We start from the raw sequence: 19,639 nt of genomic DNA on the forward strand, positions 1-19,639 counted from the left end.
GGTCTGGGAGACCCTGGGGCGGCAGGAACATGGGGTAGCTGAGGGGCCCACAGCTGGCGGGATGCACACCGAGGGGGTGCCATGGAGGACGTCGGGCCCCGTGAGACCCAAGTGGCCCACCTGATGGGCAGCCCCTGAATTCCCCCTCGAGGCTGGTACTCACCACCGATATTCCTGCCCCTCAACACCATCCCCGCCCTGGGTTGGGAGGGGTGAGTGTCACTGTGGGAGGTGGGTAGGGGCTGAATGAGGATTCCAGGATTCCAAGGCTCCGAGATGGAGGCTGACGGGACACCTTCTCGCTCTCCGCTGTCTGTCCTGTCTCCTGGTTTGGTGTCCCCTTGGCTGCTACCCTAGTCCTGGACCCAGAGGCGGAGCACAGTCTGGACATCATCCTAGTGGGTTCCAGCGAACTGTCATCCCCACCATCACCTGGGCCCCGCAGAGGTGAGGGTTCATTTGAGTACTGGGCCCATCACTTGGGATGCCAACTCCAGGCCTGAGCACTGTTCAGGGTTCCCAGCTTCTGGAATAATCAAGCCTCACTCAGGAGCAGGAGGCCCCCGCTCCAAGCCTCCTCTACCCCAGTGATCAGCTTGGATGTTTAAATGTCAATGTGAAAGGTGGAGGGGGGAGGGTGGTGCTGGCCCTCTGGGTCCTGGCACTTCAAAAGATCAACTTTGAGGCTCCTCTCTTGACCTGTTTGATGTAGGAGACAGGCAGAGGCAGGGACTTCGTCTTTTCTTTTCCAGATTTTATTGCATATGAAGTCAAGGTCAACCAGCGAGACATAGAAGGTGAGTGCCACACACCTGCTCAGGTGAAAGGATGTCAGCCCACTCAAGAAGGTTGCCCATCCTTGGAGGAGGGCAGTGGACGCCGCTGGTGCCCAGCTTGTATCCCCTCCACCTGCCCTAAAGACCCTGACCCATCACTGAAGGTGTATGCTTCAGTATCTTTTAGTCTAATCATACATAATGTGCCACCACCACTGCAATCTAATTTGGGGGCATTTTCATCACCTGCACAAGAAACTGTAACTCCACAGCAACTCCTTCCTTATCCCTCCCCTCTTTCAACTCTAGGCAACCACAAATCTACTTTTTTTCTCTATGGGTTTGCCTAGCCTGGATCCCCTGCATTTACACATGGATTTTTGGATCAGGCTAGCAATTTCTGCAAAAAAAAAAAAAAAGGAAAAAAAAAACCCAGCTGGAATTTTGAGAGAGATCTGTAGACCAATTTGGGGAGGCTTGCCATTTTAATGGGCTTCCCTGGGTAGCTCAGTGGTAAAGAATCTGCCTGCTAATGCAGGAGATGTGGGTTTGCTCTGTGGGTCAGGAAGATCCCCTGGAGGAGGAAATGGCAACCCACTCCAGTATTCTTGCCTGGGAAATCCCATGGACAGAGGAGCCTGGTGGGCTAGTCTGTGGGGTCGCAGAGTCAGACACAACTGAGACACACAGCATTTTAACACTCATTAGTCTTCTGATCCACAAACATGGGATGCCCTCCCATCTGAGCTTTCTTTCAAGAGCAGTTTGTGGCTTTCAGGGTACAGGCCTTGCACTTTTTCTGTTGTTGCTAAGTCTGTTGCTCTGTCTGGCGGTGTCATGACGCACGTTGACTGTGGGTTTCTGCCTCAGACCTGTGTATCTGCTGTGGAAGTCTCCAGGTGCACACACAGCACCCTCTGTTTGAGGGAGGGATGTGTGCTCCATGCAAGGTAAGCAGGGAGGCAAGGGTGGCTTCGTGGCGGCCTCAGGGCAGAGTGGGCAGCCTGGCTTTGCCCTCACCAAGGACAAGTTCCTGGAGTGCCTCTTCCTGTATGACGACGACGGGTACCAGTCTTACTGCTCCATCTGCTGCGCTGGGGAGACGCTGCTCATCTGCGAGAATCCTGACTGCACCCGGTGAGGCCAGGGGTGTGTGGGATCCAGAGTCATGAAGGATTGCTGCCCATAAACCTGGGGAACGCCCATCTTTCTGGGCTCTGCATCCCGGAGTGCAAGGGACTTCCCCACCCCACCCCCCTTCCCCAAAGGATGACTTTCTCCAAAGCTTTCAATTTCCATCTCAAATATTTCATTTGCTGAAGAGCATTGACCTATGGGAGGGGCTTCCCAGGTGGCGCTAGTAATAAAGAGCCTACCTGCCTGTGAAAGAGAAATAACAGATGCTGGTTCGATCCCTGGATGGGGAAGATCCCCTGGAGAAGGGCATGGCAACCCACTTCAGTATACTTGCCTGCAGAATCTCACACACAGAGGAGCCTGGCAGGCTATGATCTGTGGGGTCACAAAGAGTCGGACACGACTGAAGTGACTTAGCATGCATGTACGCTTGACCTATGGGAGGGGGTGTCAAAAGCTGTGTGCTTGTGATTTTTCTTTCTGTTTTTATCACCAAGGCATAGCTGCTCCCTCGATGGTTAAGTAGGACAGTGGCAGGACACTCACGTGGCCAGGGTCAGGCAGGTGCCTTTGTTCTACCCTGCTATGTGCCCAGCTGAGCTTACTTGCAGTCCCTCCCTCCAGCCCTTCTGGGCCATCCTTGTATTTACAGCTCCCCGACCCCAAACCTGCCCCTCTGTCCCCTCAGTGGGTGCCCCTGCACTTGAGTTCATGGGGAGATCTCACCTGCTTTCTTAGATGCTAAAGTTTGGAGGAAGAGAACAGCTGGCGTAGGGGAGTCAAAAATCTGCCACTGTCCTCTGCGGATGACTGGGACCCTGTGGCTCTAGGTCCCTGAGAGGGACTGACCCCCTCCCTCAGCCACAGCCTTGCCTCCCGACCCTGCTGGCTTTGTCTTTCCACCTGTCTTTTCACTCACTCCAGAACAAGAGCAGGCTCTCTGCTGCCTACTGGGCCGCTGGGGTTTCACCTGGCGAGGAGGCAGCATCTTTTCTGCTGTTGTGGTTTTCTGTTTGACTCCAGATGCTACTGTTTCGAGTGTGTCGACACCCTGGTTGGCCCCGGGACCTCGGGGAAGGTTCACGCCATGAGCTACTGGGTCTGCTTCCTTTGCCTGCCCTTCCCCCGGAGTGGGCTGCTGCAGAGGAGGAGGAAGTGGCGGACGTGGCTGAAGGCCTTCTATGACCGGGAGGCGGTGAGTGGCAGCTGGGGCTGGAGGATAGAACAGGCGAACAGCCAGCCCTAACTTGGCTCGTTTCCTCTGGCGACTGGTTGCAAAACTCCCGTCCGCTCTGCTTCTGTGATGAAGTTAAAGGCTTTAAGCAAATGCACTTTTCGCATCTTCCTCTTTGATAGCAGTGTCCACTAGGTGTCTGTCTTCCACCAACCCCTTTAGCGCAGCAGCTTTGTTTCTCCCAAGCCTGGGAGCCAGGCATTTGTAGGAGGTAGGAGAGGGCCCAGCAAACGTGTGCCCCTGAGCTCAGCAAGTGGGAGCAAATGCCTGGGCAGGATCTCCAAATCCAGCCCGGACAGCTGGCACAGACATGAGTCCTCTCTGGAATCAAGGCCAGGGCCATAAGCTAAGCAGGAGTGTGGGCTCATCGTAGTAGTTTGAGCTCTGTTCCTCAAACATACACCCAAGCCCTAACCTCCAGTACCTGTGAACATGACCTATTTTGGAAATAAGGTCTTTGCAGACGCAGTTTAGAGCAGGATCTTGAGGTGAGGTCATCCTGGATTGGGCTGACATGAAACGCAGTCATCTACCAGGAAGGAGTGAGATAGAGACACATGGAGCAGGGGTGGGGGCTGAGTGACGGAGCAGGGTGGGCACTGGCCGGGGCAGCCTGGAGCCTCAGGTCCCTACTCTGCTATTGGAGGCTGGCGGGTTCTGGGGAGTCGCTGTACACCTGGCATTGCTGGGCCAACCACGGGGGCACGAGGTGGCCCCACCACCCTGCACTCCCTGACACTGGACGGAGCAAGTGCCTTCAAGATGCTTTTCTAAACTAGGCGCCTGCCCTCCCCGCAGAGCCTTCTTCAGGTCCATCCTGTGGCAGAAGCCGCCCATCTCTGTGTAAAAGACCCCGAGCCAGCAAACTGCAGGAGGGGTTTCTCATCCAAGGGGGAAAGGGTAGATACTCTGAACCACTGACACTGCCCCAGGGGAGCAAGGGGAAGGAGGCATGGCTCCTGCAGCTGCCACAGGGAACCAGGACGTGCGTCCCCAAGTGTCTGCAGGGCTGCGCCTGCACCAGATATGCCCTGCCTTCTCCATGCCCCCAGGAAGCCCAGGACCGCCTGCCCTCTCCCATTGCTTCACTTTTTGCCTGCCTTGGGTGCCGTCCACGTGCTCCAGTCCTGGGCTCAGGGTCTCCTGGGATCCCCACCATCCACTGCTTGCAGGCAGCACCGCTGCTCAGGCCCGGTCATCCATCCACAGCTCGATGTTATGCTCATAGGAGGCCAAGAAGCCTCCCAGAGGTCAGGGGCTCGGGAGTGCTCGTTTCCTGGGTAGATCCACCACATCTCTGCCAGCTGGTGCCCAGCATGGGAGAGTGGTGTTACTGGACACCTTCTCGGCTCCTGTCCGCAGCCTGGCCCCCTCATGCGGAGACACGGGTGCTGGCTCAGGCCTGGCCTGGGAGAGGCCCTGCGCTGGTAGCCTTCACGGGTGGTGCCGGGTGACGTGGGGCCTGGGTTCAGAGCCTGCAGAGGGGACAGAGAGGGATCCCGTGTCTCCCATGGCCGTGGGCGTTCAGAGTGCCCCAGGTCAGAGACTCTTCCCAAGAAGTACAGGGAAGTGGTTTCTCTAGGGACAGAGTTATCTCCTTTCACAAGCAATGAGGTCCCGAGCATCTGCCTCCCCTTTGCTGGAGATGCGGTGGGCGGGGGAGGGCAGGAGCCTTGGCCTGGGGGATGGGCCGGATCTTCATGAAGGCCTGGGGGTCAGTGCAGTCGGGGCGGGGCCAGCCCCCTCAGCAGGTGTGCAAGGCCAGAAAGAACTTGTCTTTTTTTTTTTTTTTTTTTTAATAGGAGAGTCCCCTTGAGATGTACAAAACTGTGCCTGTGTGGAAGAGAGAGCCCATCCGGGTGCTATCCCTTTTTGGGGACATCAAGAAAGGTGCGTGCAGTGACACCTGAGGATTCATGCTAGAAGAGGGGTCTGCTTGGAGCGAGACCCACAGGGGATCCAGGGTGTGTGCAACGAGGGCGGGGGTGGGAAGGTCCCCAGCGTCACACTCACTGCATGTCTGGGACTGGGGGCCGTTTCCAGGAGGCGAGGGGTGTGCTGTGCAGGAGCACCTGGGGCTCCTTCCTTCAGCTGGGCTGCCTTGGAAAGAAAATTCACATAGCAAGACGGTGGGTGTGAAATGCCACAGTGAGGGCCATAGGGCCAGCTCTCTGCTAGGACAGCCCTGCCCAGAGCCACTGAGCCTCACACACCTGGCCCCCTTACCTGCCCCACCCCTTGTCGGGCTCGCTGCACTCTCCGTCTCTACCCAGACACCCCCATCACCCAGGCAGTCACATGTTGCATTCTAGCCTTACCTGGGTGTCCTGCCCCTGAGGACCTCCAGCAGACCCCCATCTGCCGGTACCTTTGGAAACCCTGTGGATTCCCGTGGGCCCAGCAGATGTAAAAGGGATCAGTGGAAATATGTCTGTTAGTCTCTGGCCAAGTGGAATGGGGCCATCTGCCCTGCTCCTGGCGCTCGCCGAGTGCCTGGTAGTGTGATCCCGGTGGCCCCATGTACATCTGTGTTAAGGATCTGGGGGCCGAGACACACAGAGCAGGCATGGCTTCCCCTGAAGGAGTCATGGCCCATGGCCACTCAGCCTTCCAGTCCCTGCCCAGACAGTGCGTTATTTAATTCACAAGGTCCTTTCTGGGCTCACCTTCCAGTGCCTCGGCTGCACGCTCTCCTGCAGCCCAGCTGTGTCTCCCAGCCTGACCGGGTGACGTCAGCATGCATCGCCACTGCCCAGTGGTTCCCTAACCCAGAGAGTGGCGCTGCAGCCTGTAGCACTGGTTTTGCAACACGTGGCTTGACTTTCTGAAATCAGTGCTTGCTCACCCCATCATGTCGCTGGAAAAATAAAGTCTGCTCACCATACGATAGCCATACTTTCTGATCAGCTGTTGGCCTTTGATCCCACGTCGGGTCAAAACCCAACGCCAGCCCTCTTATGTCCTCTCGGCTCCCCACCCAGAGCTGACGAGTCTGGGCTTTTTGGAAGATGGTTCTAAGTCGGGAAGATTGAAACATTTGGATGACGTCACCAACGTAGTGAGGAGGGACGTAAGTACTGCCGGCTCCTCCAGGTCCCCAGTGAGGGCAGACTCAGCTCCTCCAGGCCCCTGGTGAGAGCAGACTAGGGGGAAGGGGACAGGGGACCAGGCAGAAAGAGGGGGAGGGGCAGCCCCCTGCAGGGCTGACCTGGGGGGGTCTCACAGGGATCACCCCCACAACAGGGGAGATGAGAGGGGCATCTTTGTGGCCCCCACACTGCCTGTTCCTGCTGTCCTGAACGTGGCCTGGGAGGGAGGGCCTAAAAGTGACTCAGCCAGCTTGATCAAGAGCATCCTGGGGTGGGAAAGGGATGGGAAGCCTCCTCCGGGGGCCTCTGCAGGAGGATCTGGGCCCTCTCCCGAGGCCCACACAGCCCCTCACATTGGATTAAGCCTGAGGGGCCAGAACGCTGGCCATTGGAGGCGGCAGCAAGGAAATGGCCAGTGTAGGGAGTCCACTCTGCCCCCAGGGTGCCAGCCAGAGAATTACAGCTCCATTCCGCCCCCATCTTGGTCTGACCCAAGGGTGTGTCCAGGGGCCAGCCCTCCTCTCTGGCTGAGCCTGGAGACTCCCCTGCCACTGGTCCATCCCCCTGGGGACTGCCCTGCCTTGAAGCCCAAAACAGTGTCTGTCTTCTTGCCCCACTGGTCCCATCAGATGTCCCACCAGGGAGCATTTCTGGTCGTCACACTTGTCCTAGGCTCCCCAGGCGGGGGGTCCTCCCTTGAAGGGCAGGATGGTCCAGGCAGGGCTGGACAGTGATAACGAGGTCTCCCCCCTCAAGCCGCAGAGCTGCAGGACAGAGCAGACGTGGAGGGGCTCTTGCTGGTGCAGTGGAGGGTCTAGATCCCTCCCATGATGAGCTCTAGTCTCACTGGTGACTGACTCCCACGTGTGTTGTCATCGCTCGGTCCCACCAGCGTCCAGTCCTTTTCATGAGGATCATGACCCTGTAGTGCCACCACCCTGGAGATGGGGCATCTGGCTGCCACTCGCTCCCATGTCTGCACGGTGACATCTGGCTGTCCATGTCTGTGGGTCTCAGGGGATTCAGAGTGCTTGCTGGCGGATTCTTGGGGAGAACAAGGAAGACCTTGCTTCCTTCATGGCATTTCCTGGGTCATCACAGCAGCCACCAGCCTGCAGACCCTGGCCCCCCAGCTCAAGCTCGCCTCCAGCCCGCTTGCCTCCTCCCTGTCCAGACCCCCCTCTGTACTCATCCCAGTCTGCAGCCTACAGTAGAGCCCCTGGATAGAGCCCCTGCTCTAGGAGTGCACCTGGTCAGGGGCAGGGGCAGGGGCAGAGCTGGCTGCAACAGGGCATGTGAGGTGGGGAGCTGGCATCTGCTGCGGGCTTCTGTCCACTGCTTTGGTGAGGGTCCAGGGAAGCCAAGTCTGCTCTGGACGGGTTGCTGTCACAGAACCAGGCATCCAGTGTTTGGACCAGGCATCCAGTGTTTGGGTCTCATTTATTTTAAGAATAACTTGGGCCAGTATCTCTGACTGGGGCCCTTGGTCATGTGGGAGGGGCACTTGAGCCCCTGGTGGTGAAAGTATGTCCTCCACTCAGGAGGGGTTGGGGGGCCTCGGGGTGGGGGTGTTGCTGCAGCAGCTGGAGCAGCTCATGCTCCCACTGTCCACTGACCCACCAGGGGCTCTATGTGTATTTTCCAGCAACACAGGAAATACGCATGAATCTGGGGGCCCGTGTATCAACCTCCCGGGAGGATCTTTGAGGGCATGGTACTCAGATTCCCAGGGCCACCTCCTCCAGATGGAGGAAGTGAGTTGCCCACACCCCCTGACTTACAGAGGCGGGTGTGACCCAGTGGGTTCCACTGCCCCGCCACCCCTTCCATGAGGGTCAGCCTGAATCACATGATTAGACAAACGAGGTGCCCAACCCAGGGGACCGCTTTGCCCTCCTGAGCCACCTCTGTCCTCCTGCAGATAGACGAGTGGGGCCCTTTCGACCTCACCTATGGCTCCACGCCCGCCCTGGGCCACACCTGCGACCATCCCCCGGGTAAGAAACTGCCATCTTCTGGGGCTCCAGGGCCTCTTGTCCCCCACTCTCTCCCACACACCCCAGCACTCTTCCTGGAGGGCAGGAATTGCAAATTGTCTGCAACTTAAAAAAAAAAAAAAAAAAAACAGCTTTGTTGGGGCATCAGAGACACGTATCAGTGTCTGTATTCAGTGAGCACGTCCCAGTGGGTCTTGTGTACCCTGTGAAGCCATCACCACAGCCACAACGTGAGCGGGTCTGTCTCCCACCCTGTCTGCTTGGCCGTGTGTCCCTCAGGGGCAGTACCCAGCCCCTCGCACCTGTGCTGTCTTGGTGTCAGGCACATCTGGGCCCTCCAGGCTGCTGGGGGGCAGGCGGCCACAAGGCAGCTGAGGTCTCCCCTCCCCACTCCCACCGGAGCCCCGCCCTCCTGTCCCAGGCCCCTCCCAGTGGGTGGAGCCCAGACACACCTGCCCACTCCCTCCACAGGGTGGTACGTGTACCAGTTCCACCGCATCCTGCAGTACGCGAGGCCCCTGCCTGGCAGCCCCCAGCCCTTCTTCTGGATGTTTGTGGACAACCTGGTGCTGACGGAGGAGGACCTGGATGTGGCCACTCGCTTCCTGGAGGTATGTGCAGGTCGGGACCTCTGCAGGCGACACTAAGGCCCCTTGGTGGGGGCACCACTTAGGTCCCAGCCCTGAGGACTGGTTTCTCAGAATTCACGGGGCCCACAAGGGCTGTCGAACCACTGAGGCCCCAACAGTGCCTTCTCGATGCTTTGCTCTGGATTTAGGAAGCTACCACCAGGGCTCATGTCTTTCTCCCCCCACCCAGCTCCGTCTGCACACACGCACGCACACACATGTGCACACACTCACACTCACACCCACCCTGGGGAACCAACAGCCTTGCTCTTTCTGTCCTCAGGCCCAAGTCCTGGCCTTTAGGCCACTTCTGGACTCAGTGACCTTCTGTCCAGGCCTGACCCGGCCCATGCTTCCAGCTCGTTTCGCCCCCGGCACAGGGCAGCCCCAGGCCAGGCTGGGTGTCCCCTCATCCCAGGATGTCCCCCTGCTGTGTTCTGGTGTTTATAAATTGACAGCAGATGTCTCCTGGCCGCCCGATCCCACCACTCCCGCCGCATTTGCCTTTAGGCCCCTCGTCACCTCCAGGACATCTCCACAAACTTGCAAACCTGCCCACAGGCTTTTCTTACTCACCTGTTACCCTGGAAATCCTTCTGTTGGGAAAGTGCCTTTCTCCTTCTTTGTTTTAATTTATGTGTTTTTGTTTTGTTCTATTTGTATGGACATAAAAAATTGCCTTCAACCTGTTTCCGGGAATACACAGTTGGGTGGTTTCTAATCTCTTCCTCTTAAAAACATTGCTACGAGGCAGGGATGTGAGGGGGGATGTCAGTAGGGGTGGATTCCGGAAGAGAGGTTGCGGGATCCATGGGCCGTTTTCAGAGATGCTGCCCCCCACCCCCAGGATGTCTGCATAGCCCCTCTGAAGGCAGAGCTGCTCTTTCCCCTGCCCGCCCACAGGGTGTCCCCAGCTCTCTGCCTTCCTTCCTTGGCTCCAAGTGTCCTTCTGCTCTTCTTTCCTCCTACAAAGTTGGGATTTTTCCATTCTGTATCTTACTGGTTTTGATTTGTATTCAAGAAACTATCGATCCATCTAGATTGATTTAGCTCCTGTCACCTTATTGGACTACTTTGTGGATGACAGTGGTTTGCAGTTGATTCAGGTAGACTTCGTAGGTGTTTGAGCAGATTATCTGCAAGCTGTGACGGTTTTTTCTTTCCGATTCTGTACCTCGAATCTCGCTGTTCCCGTATTTCTCTGGTTTCACGTTGGATCACAGTAGTGCCAGGACATGCCTGCCTGGCTTCTAACTTTCGCGGAAATGTTCCCAGTGTTTCTCTCCTAGGCTGATGCTGATTTTGAGGTCACAGTTGATAAATTTCACTATCTTAAGGAAATGTCTAGTCATTTCCCTTGATTTCTATTTTTTTGATCCATTTTAATTAAGAGTAATTGTGGGATTCTGTCAAATGTTCTTTTTTATGTTCATGGAGATAATTGAATTTATTCTTTAGATCTGTTGTGAAAGTGTCAGTCGCTCAGTTGTGTCCAACTCTTTGGACCGTAGCCTGCCAGGCTCCTCTGCCCATGGGATTTTCCAGGCAAGCACACTAGAGTGGGTTGCCATTTCCTTCTCCAGGGGATCTTCCAGACCCAGGGATCAAACCTGAGTCTCTCAAATTGCAGGCAAATTCTTTACTGTCTGAGCCTGCTGAGGAAGCCCTTTAAACAATAGAGTATGCTAATAGATTTTCTAGTCGTCATCTGTCCTTGCATTCCTGAATTCACCCACTTAGTCGTGTGTGCGGCTCTTTTGACGGATTGCTGAATTCTGGTGAACGGCTTTTCATGTAGGATTTTTGCTTTGACAAGTGCAAGAGAGGTGCATGTGAGGTTTTTATTGGCTTTGTGCTATTTTTATTGGTTTGGATGCCAATGTTAAGCTTGCTTTGTAAAAATATTTAAAGATTTGACAACGGTGAAATTGTCTGGATTGGTCATTGTCGCCCAGGTTTTAAATGGGAGCAATTCTTCTGTCGGAGAAGGCAATGGCACCCCACTCCAGTACTCTTGCTTGGAAAATCCCATGGATGGAGGAGCCTGGTGGGCTGCAGTCCATGGGGTCGCCAAGAGTCGGACACGACTTCATTTTCACTTTTCACTTTCATGCATTGGAGAAGGAAATGGCAACCCACTCCAGTATTCTTGCCTGGAGAATCCCAGGGACAGGGGAGCCTGGCCGGCTGCCGTCTATGGGGTCGCACAGAGTCGGACACGACTGAAGCGACTTAGCAGAATTCTTCTGTAGAAACTAATCTGTTAAAATTTTCAATCTTTTCTGAGATCATTTTGGTAAGTTATGTTTTCCCAGAATGCCATCCATTTAAGTAAAGTTTAAAATCATTTTCATAGAGTTGAGCAAAGTGTCCTCATGATTCTCTTACTTTCTTCCTCCCTCTGTGGTTATTTCTCCTTTTTAGAGAGCCTGGAATTTTAAAATACTGGCATGTTACCACATACGAGCAGTCAGGACCAGGCTTGTAAGGTTCCTTGATTATTGAAAAGTCTATGAATATGTGATCCTGAGTCCAGCCAAGGCCAGTCTCCAAACCTGAGCAGCAGCTGGCAGCAGATGTGGAGGACAGCAAAGATGCTGGCTCTTGACCATTTTGTCAGCACATTTGGTTGCTCGGAATCAGTCCCGAATCGAAAGTAGGCAGGAAAGAGAACTCACCGTGTGTCCTGTGACTGCTCCCACTTTGCTGTAGATCCACATTTCTACTGACGGCAGGGAACAACTAGACGTGCCAAACACAGGACTGCCTGTCTCTGCCCTGTACCTAATGGTACATCCTGCTGTGAGCTCTCCTCCCCACCAGGGGTGTGGACACGGGAGAGGCTGACATGCCCAGAAAGGTTCTGCCATCCCGGCTGAGTCTGAGGAGGTGGAGTCCAGGCCGCCGGGGTGCGTGTTGGGAATTGGGTGGTCTCTCGGCCCCGTTTCTCCGGCCATGGCTCCCCCAGCCCCTCCTCCCCTGACCTTTCGAGGGAGACTGTGGCCCCAAGATCCAGGTGCTCCCTTGGATCATGAGGCATCAGCCTTTTTGGAAGTCTGCTGTCTGCCCGTCAAGTTTCTTATCTGCCGGAGATGACACAGCTCTTGGCTCAGAGATCAAGGAATTCTTTGTCCTTCACGGAATCCACCTCTGCTGCGGAGCAGACGGGGAGTCCCTGGGCATGTGACCTTTGGAAATGAAAAATCTGCTGGTTAAAAGGTCTAAAATAGTAACTCAGTTTTATCCACATAAGGTGATTTATAAGAAAACAGACGTGCCATGTGAACAGTCTCGACTGGGAGACAGCTTCCGTCCAGGAGGGCTGAGACTGTGCTCTGGGTCCCCGTGGTGGCTGAGGCCTATGGGTGCCCCCAGCTCACAGCCCGTGTTCCCATCCCTCAGACTGACCCGGTGACCATCCAGGATGTCCGCGGCAGGACTGTCCAGAACGCCGTGCATGTGTGGAGCAACATCCCTGCTGTGAAGAGGTACTTCCTGTGCACGTGAGGTCCCTGGAGGCCTGGAAGCAGGCTGTGGGCATGTCACCAGGGAACCCAGGGCGGCTGAGGGAGCCATGCCCAGGCAGCCTCTGTGGCCAGCTTGGGGCTCCCCACAAATTCTGGACAAGCTCAAGGCCAGCGGGCCCCCTTTCCACTTCAGGGACCTCCTCCCCGCTTTCACACTGGTCCTTTCTGAGCAATTCGCCTCTGGACAAACTCCTGGACATGAGCCGCCCGGCCTGTGTGCCCCAGTCCCCTTTCCCCAAGTTCTGGGCACCTGCCTCACCCTGCACACCCCCACACCCATGTGAACACACCCAGCCTCTCATAAGCTCACACTCGTCATTCACACACAGAGCACATACTCACACAGGCCCACATTCTCATTCATGTTTCGCCATGCACTTTTGGGCCACACTGAGCTGCTTTTAGCCCCTCAAACAGGTCTGCTTAGGGCCTTCACACACACGCACATGGACATCACACACACACACACACATACACACACACACGTGCTCATGAAGACACACACAGCCCCCTCTCTGCTCCCGGAACATCTTCAGTACTGTTGATCCCCAGGAACAGGCCCTCGCTGCCCCTGCACACCCCTAGCCCTGGCCCAGCCACCCCACTGCTCCAAGGACACTGCCCTCCCCTCCTGACCCTGCCGCATGCCCTCCCCGGGCCCTAAAGGAGAAGGCCATCTCCTCCCCCAAACCTCATGCATCTGGCCTTCGCCCTTGTCTTGCCTGCATCTTCCAGGGCAGTAAGTCATGTGCCCTCCTCCTGACAGTTTCTGGAAACTTCTCTTTGCCACCTCCCATGCCAGCCTTCTCTCTGCTCACATTGTGGTGCCCACCAGGCCCCCACCCAGGACTGTAGTGGAGGGAGGTGGGCAGTAAGGTGGAGCAGGTTCTTAAAACACTGTCTTTTTGAAGACTCGAAGGTCACCCAGCCTTATCTACGGCATCTCCCCCCACTTCTGGCCCCTGGAGGGAGGTGGTGGGACCTGGGGTCACACCTGGGCCCCAGAAATACAGTGGGTACTTCCCCTCAGACCCATGTTGCCTCAGCAGTGAGCAAGACCTGCCTCACTGGATGTAGGTCCCTGCTGAGTGGCCTCTGGCCAGGCAGTCCAGGGCCTGCAGGTGGCCGTGGTCAGCTCGGGTGCAGTCGAACCCACGGGGAGGCCACGGAATGCTGCTGGACCGGCCTTGCCCACGACCCACCCCCCCGCCTCGGTGGGTCTGCTCCATGGTGGCCTCTCCACACGCAACCTGGCACCTGCTGAGCTGGGCCAGTAGTCTGTCCTTGGGAACCCTCTGTGCCCCTGTCTCCAGGGACAGGCTCCTCCCTGGGGGAGGTGGGAGGTGTGGGGGCCGTTGTCCCCTACTGTCCAGGATACACCTGTTACCCACCTCCCCACTGGGTGAAACACTCACAGAGGGTGGGGGTTCTTATAAGCGTGTTTATCTCAGAGACCTCAGGGAGCCTGGCGAGGCTGTACCCCTGGCTTCCAGGGTGTCTGTGGGGTCCCCTGGTGGGCACCGAGCCCCTTTCTCCTTCACAGCAGGCACTCGGCTCTGGTGTCCCAGGAGGAACTCTCCCTACTGGCTCAGGACAGGCAGCGAGTGAAGCCCCCTGCCCAGGACCCGGCCACGCTGGTGAAGAATTGCTTTCTCCCCCTGAGAGAGTATTTCAAGTATTTTTCAACAGAACTCACTTCCTGTTTATGAATGAGTCATTATACTGTGAAAAAAAAAAAAAAGACTTTTTCCTAGAACAAAGGCAACTTTCCTTACATTGTCTTTATTTTCCTTTTTCAAATTATTATTTTATTTGCTTAACTTTGGGTTTCCCATGGTTGCTAAAAACCCACCATCATCAGTGGTCCTGCCCGCACTGTGACCTTTGGTGGGAGGAGGTGAAGCCCAGGGTCTAATGGTGGATGAGACCCAGACGTTTTCATGCACCTTGTGCTGCCAGAAGCATTTCTGTCCAGCTGAGAAGTTACAAATATATTTATTATGATCATTACAGGTCTTTTTTTGGTGTTTTTGTGTGTGGTGCTAGGTGCTAAGTCGCTCAGTCATGTCTGACTCTTTGTGACCCTATGGACTATAGCCTGCTGCGTTCCCCTGTCCATGGGCTTCTCCAGGCAAGAATACTGGAGCAGGTTTCCATGTCCTTCAAGAGATTTTCCCGACCCAGGGGCCAAACTCACGTCCCTTGTGTCTCCTGCACTGGCACGTGGGTTCCTTACCACTAGCGCCACCTTATCCTGTAGGATGTGGGACGTGTGTGTAAGACGAGCAGGATATGTAGCTATAAGCCCCCGCTGCACCTGTGTTATTCGTACACATAACCAATGCCTTCATAACTGCCATGTGCCGGGATGGTTAAAACCACCCATCCTGGTGAGAGGGACATGAAACATCCCAAACCTTTGCAAAGCGTGGAATATCTGCTTGGTCAGCAAAGGGAGGACAGGCTGAAGGGAAGCAGTGGAGGCTAGGCCAGGTCCACTCATGAAGCGTGTGACCTCTGTCCTCCTTAACCCAGAGGGACTTGCTTGTGGAGGCAGGGTCCCCGTCTGGCCTGGGCTCTGGTGAAGACGTTGCAGTCCTGACACAGCTGGCTCCAAACCACATGTGATAAACCCACAAGGGATCTTTCCAGACTAACCAGAAGACCCCCCAAAGAGACCTAGACTCAGATAAGCATGCAGGTTCCGCTTGTCCTGGGCGTCACCCTGCAACTGGGGGCATGCTCGGGATCAGCTGGTGCTGATCAGCTCGAGATCAAGCTGGTGGCTTTTGGAAGCAAGGGGGAGGGCTAAAACGGACTTCTGAAGGGTGTTTTAAAAATATTTTTAAATAGGATGGAAGTTGTGATAGTTAATTTCAGTGTTGACTTGGCTACAGCACCCAGACACTTGTTCAGACGTTAACCTGGAGGTTTCTGTGAAAGGATTTCTGGGTTAGGTTGACAAACTGGTGGACTTTGAGTAAAGCAGGCAATCCTTCACAAGGCAGGTGGGCACTGTGGTCTGAATGTCTGTGACCCATACTTCACTGTTGATCCTAACCCAAGTTGGCCTCCAAGGTGATGGTGTTAGGAGGTGGGGCCTTTGAGAGGTGACCCTAAGATGGGATTAGTGAAGTGAAGTTGCTCAGTGATGTACAACTCTTTGAGACCCTATGGACTGCAGCTCGCCAGGCTCCTCCATCCATGGGATTTTCCAGGCAAGAAAACTAGAGTGAGTGAGTTGCCATTTCCTTCTCCAGGGATCCAACTCAGGTCTCTTGCACTGCAGGCAGACTCTTCTCAGTCTGAGCTACCAGGGAATCCCCCAAGATAGGATTAGTGCCCGTACAAAAGAGGCCCCAGGGAGCTCTCTCACCCACCGCTGCCCGTGTGACTAAGAAGTGTGTGACCAGGGAAAAGGCCCTCACCTGACCCTCCAGGCACCTGATCCACCACTTCCAGCCCCCAGCACTGTGAGCAGGATGTTTGTGTTGTTTGCAAGCTGCCCAGTATGTGGGATTTCACCATAGCGGCCCCATCAGACTGGGACAGGGGGCGACTCCTGAGCCATCAAAAGCCTAACGTCCCCTGAGCAAGAAGGCTGGCCAGCTCACCCCGCAGAATCAGGGTTCATCAGGCCTTCATAATTACAGGAGCCAATTCCTTGAAATCAATTCTCTCTCTCTATACACACACACACACACACACACACACACAGCCCTAGCTGACACAGACATCCTCATCTTCATGAAGACCTTCTCTCCAAGCTGGCAGGAGGACAATCCTGGACTCTGATGTCACAGGTCTCCTGTCCAGGGGCTAAAGATTTGTAATGAAACTAAGGTCATGCAGCCCCAGAAAACACGGAGGGCCAGTGGGGACAGGAGCATCGAGCACAGGTGAGACACTTGGGGAGGCCAAGCTCTGGGTCCAAGCCAGGACAGGTCTGGTGACAGCTGTTTGCCAGCAGGCTGACTCCAGCTGCTTCCACCCAAAGCAGATAGTGCTGAGAGAGTTGACCTGCTGGTGTCTGCTCTCCTTCACCTGCTGCCAGGCAGGGGCCCAGAGCCTCTCAAAGCAGCTTTACATCTTTGGCTTTTTCTCAAACACCTTAAAATTCTAAAAATAATCCCAATTACAGGGGCCCCTTGTGACCGCCCTGTGGTCAGCTGAACAATGACCTGCAAAAGTTGTCCCTGTCCGAAAGCCCAGAACCTGTGAATATCAACTCATACGGCAAAAGGGAACTTGGCCGAGGCGAGGAGGTGGAGACAGGGAGATCAGGCTGAATTTTGTGTGATCCTGAAGGTCCTGGTCAGGGGAGGCAGAGGAGACCTGATTCCGTTCAAAGAACAAGGCTGTGGCCCCGGGGGCAGAGCGAGCTGAAAGCCTAATGGGCCTGGAGCCCCTCAAGGATGGCTGGTTTGGGCAACCAGCCCCCAGAACTGGATAGGAGGCTGCATTTCTGTTGTTTTATGCCCCCACTTTGTGGAAGTGGGGTCCTGCTTCCGAGTCTGCCCCCAGAGCCTCGGATCCTTCTTGGTTCCTATGCATAGACAACCTTATGGGGGCTTCTCTCTCCAACCCCTGACTCCCACCCCAATTGCCTGAGAAATAGTCACAGTGAGGGGGAAGAGAGGAAAACCTTACCTCACCTACAGGAAGCCTCCTGAGGGCCGTTTGTGTGTGTCCATTTGTCTTGAAATCCTCCGTGCATAACCCACGTGCAGGTCCTGGTGGGTATGCTCTATGTGTGTTCATTCACGATTCCTCAAGGCTATCCCCACCTCACTAACGGGAATCACAGGCACAGCAGATTTAAGTAACTTGCCGAACATCACTCTGCTCCTGAGGAGCACTTGCCAGTCTGAGGTTCCTGGGACTGGTCTCCTGCCCACTCCAGGGGTGCCCCTGCCCCACTGCCCTGAGAAGCTTGGATGCCCCCTTCCAACCTGGCTGCACTCCCTACCCTTGTCTGCCTGCTCAACCAACAGTGCGTTCCTTGGGCCTGGGGTCCCCACACTCTGGTGGGCCTGGCAGCAACACTTGGTCTTCTGGGGTCTGGCATGGAGGGCTGCCAGAGCCTGCCACCAGTGCCCAGCAGCTGCCAACTCGAGGGTGTCAGCCCCTTGAAGTCCACTGTGTTTCCTCCTCCGCAGCCCTGGGGCAGTAAACGGGAGGTATTGAAGGGCTGCGCTCCAGACACCGACTGGGCACCTTCGCTTCCCGGGTCCACGTGAGCAGGCACCCTCCGAGGGAGACTATAACCGAGGGGGGCTTGACTTGGTACTCTCCAACAATCTGAGGTTGCAGTGGGGTCCACCGCTCCCGTCCTGCTCGGGCTCCCTGCGGATAGAGGCGGCATTCTACTGGGAGCCAGGTAGGGGGAGGAGAACCCAGCCGCCAGCCAATCAGTGCAGCGCAGCCCTCCCCCTGTCCAATCAGAGAGAGCCCCGGGATTTGCGGGCGGGGTTGGACCCGGGAAGGTGAGAAGCAGCGCCGCAGACGGTCCCTTGTCTCTTCCTCCTCACCCGTGGGTGATGCTGGGGCTGGCTTTCCGCAAACGCTGTTCTCCTTTACCAGCTGTTGGGGGAGAGTATCAAAGGCCACCGATATCATGCCCCGCCCCAGCCGCACTAGGCCTGACGCGGTGCTCACTCCCATCATCAAGTGTCCCGCTAAGTGTGTTCTAGATGCAGCGCTGGTTTTCTGGCAATGGGAAGCGTCCTGAGACCCCGTTTCTGATTTGATTCATGCCCACGGCCAGCTCTCCTGGCCAAATCTTACCTTTCCTCCTGGCTCCCATTTCCAGCCCCTTCAGGACGCCCCCCCACCCAGGTTCAGACTGTCTGTGCCCTCACTGGACACCTGACCAGGACCCCTGTCCCTTCTTTGCTCCTGACCACAGAAAAGGGAGGGTAAATCTTCCTTGGCCTCTTTAAATCCTCCACCCCAGTCTCCCAGCCTGACCTGGGAGGAGTGAAGCCCCTGGGCTCTAGGCCTGCAGGCCTCTCTCCCTGGCCACCTGCAACCCCCACCCTCTCATCCCACCTCCCAGCCCATCTCTTTTACTTCTTTGTCTTGTTTGTTCTTGTCTCCAGAGAAGTGATCGTTTCCACCAGGCAGAGATTCTCTTGTTTTAAGCTTTTATCGTTAGTGCTTACACAGGCCGTGGTAGGTGGGCATTAACCCTTAGTTGAAAGAGTGGTAGCATGCAGGAGATGGCTGGGGCCAGGGGAGCCCCCCCTTGGTTCTGCCCTCACCTTACACCCTCCCTCTCCTACCCCCCTCCAAAGGCAAGCCTCAGCACCTGCATCAGCCAGGGCAGCAGGACACACCCCTCCTTCCTGCTCCATCCAAGACATGACCCTCTGGACCTGAGGCAGGTGCCTAGGAGCTCAGGTCCTTCCAGGGATGCCCAGCAGAGAGGGAACCTGTTCCCTCATGGCTTCATCCCCTCACCTCATTGGCATCTACCTGCCCTGTGCGGAAGGAGGGAGGGGGGCACTGACTCAGCTGGGACTCCCAGAGAGAGGCCAAGTTGACTGGGAGGGGTGAGGAAGGAGTAAACAGAGTGTTTGTCCTTAGCGTGGGGCTCTGGGGCTCCCCCAGTGTTACCAGAAAACAAGAGCATCAAGTCCCACAGGCTTGGAGAAGCAAAGACTGAACAACTTTCCACAAGGTGGGCTTCTCAGAGTCTTTAATGTGTAAACATGCAAAGTCTTTAATTCAGACTTAAATTGAAAAAAATAGGGAAAACCACTAAAGCATTCAGGTATGACCTAAATCAAATCCCTTACAATTATACAGTGGAAATGACAAATAATTCAAGGGATTAGATCTGCTATATAGAGTGCCTGAAGAACTATGGATGGAGGTTCATAACATTGTACAGGAGTCCAAGATGAAAATCATCCCCAAGGGAAAAAAATGCAAAAAGGTAAAATGGCTGTCTGAGGAGGTCTTACAAATAGCTGAGAAAAGAAGAGAAGTGAAAGGCAAAGAAGTAAAGGAAAGATATATCCACCTGAATGCAGAGTTCCAAAGAATAGCAAGGAGAGATAAGAAACCCTTTCTAAATGATCAATGGAAAGAAATAGAGGAAAGCAATAGAATGGGAAAGACTAGAGATCTCTTCAAGAAAATTAAAGATAGCAAGGAAACATTTCATGCTAAGATGGGCTTAATAAAGGACAGAAATGGTATGAACCTAACAGAAGCAGGATATAAGAAGAGGTGTCAAGATATTA

At 55.3% G+C, this 19,639-nt stretch overlaps 1 protein-coding gene across 1 annotated transcript; it reads left to right on the top strand.

The window, feature by feature from the left end:
* Positions 1-329: 329 nt before the first annotated feature.
* Positions 330-14,367, top strand: DNMT3L (DNA methyltransferase 3 like; the record flags this gene model as incomplete). The annotated part of the gene is made up of 11 exons (XM_040247214.1): positions 330-447; positions 753-797; positions 1,647-1,726; positions 1,801-1,913; positions 2,937-3,108; positions 4,950-5,037; positions 6,129-6,217; positions 8,158-8,233; positions 8,705-8,844; positions 12,265-12,350; positions 13,933-14,367. Coding segments are annotated over 11 exons (1,173 nt in total), but the record flags the coding sequence as incomplete, so codon positions are not given.
* Between the last annotated feature and the right edge of the window lie 5,272 nt (positions 14,368-19,639).

This window comes from Oryx dammah, unplaced genomic scaffold (assembly GCF_014754425.2).
Source record: "Oryx dammah isolate SB20612 unplaced genomic scaffold, SCBI_Odam_1.1 HiC_scaffold_2, whole genome shotgun sequence".
NCBI classification, from domain to species: Eukaryota; Metazoa; Chordata; class Mammalia; order Artiodactyla; family Bovidae; genus Oryx; species Oryx dammah.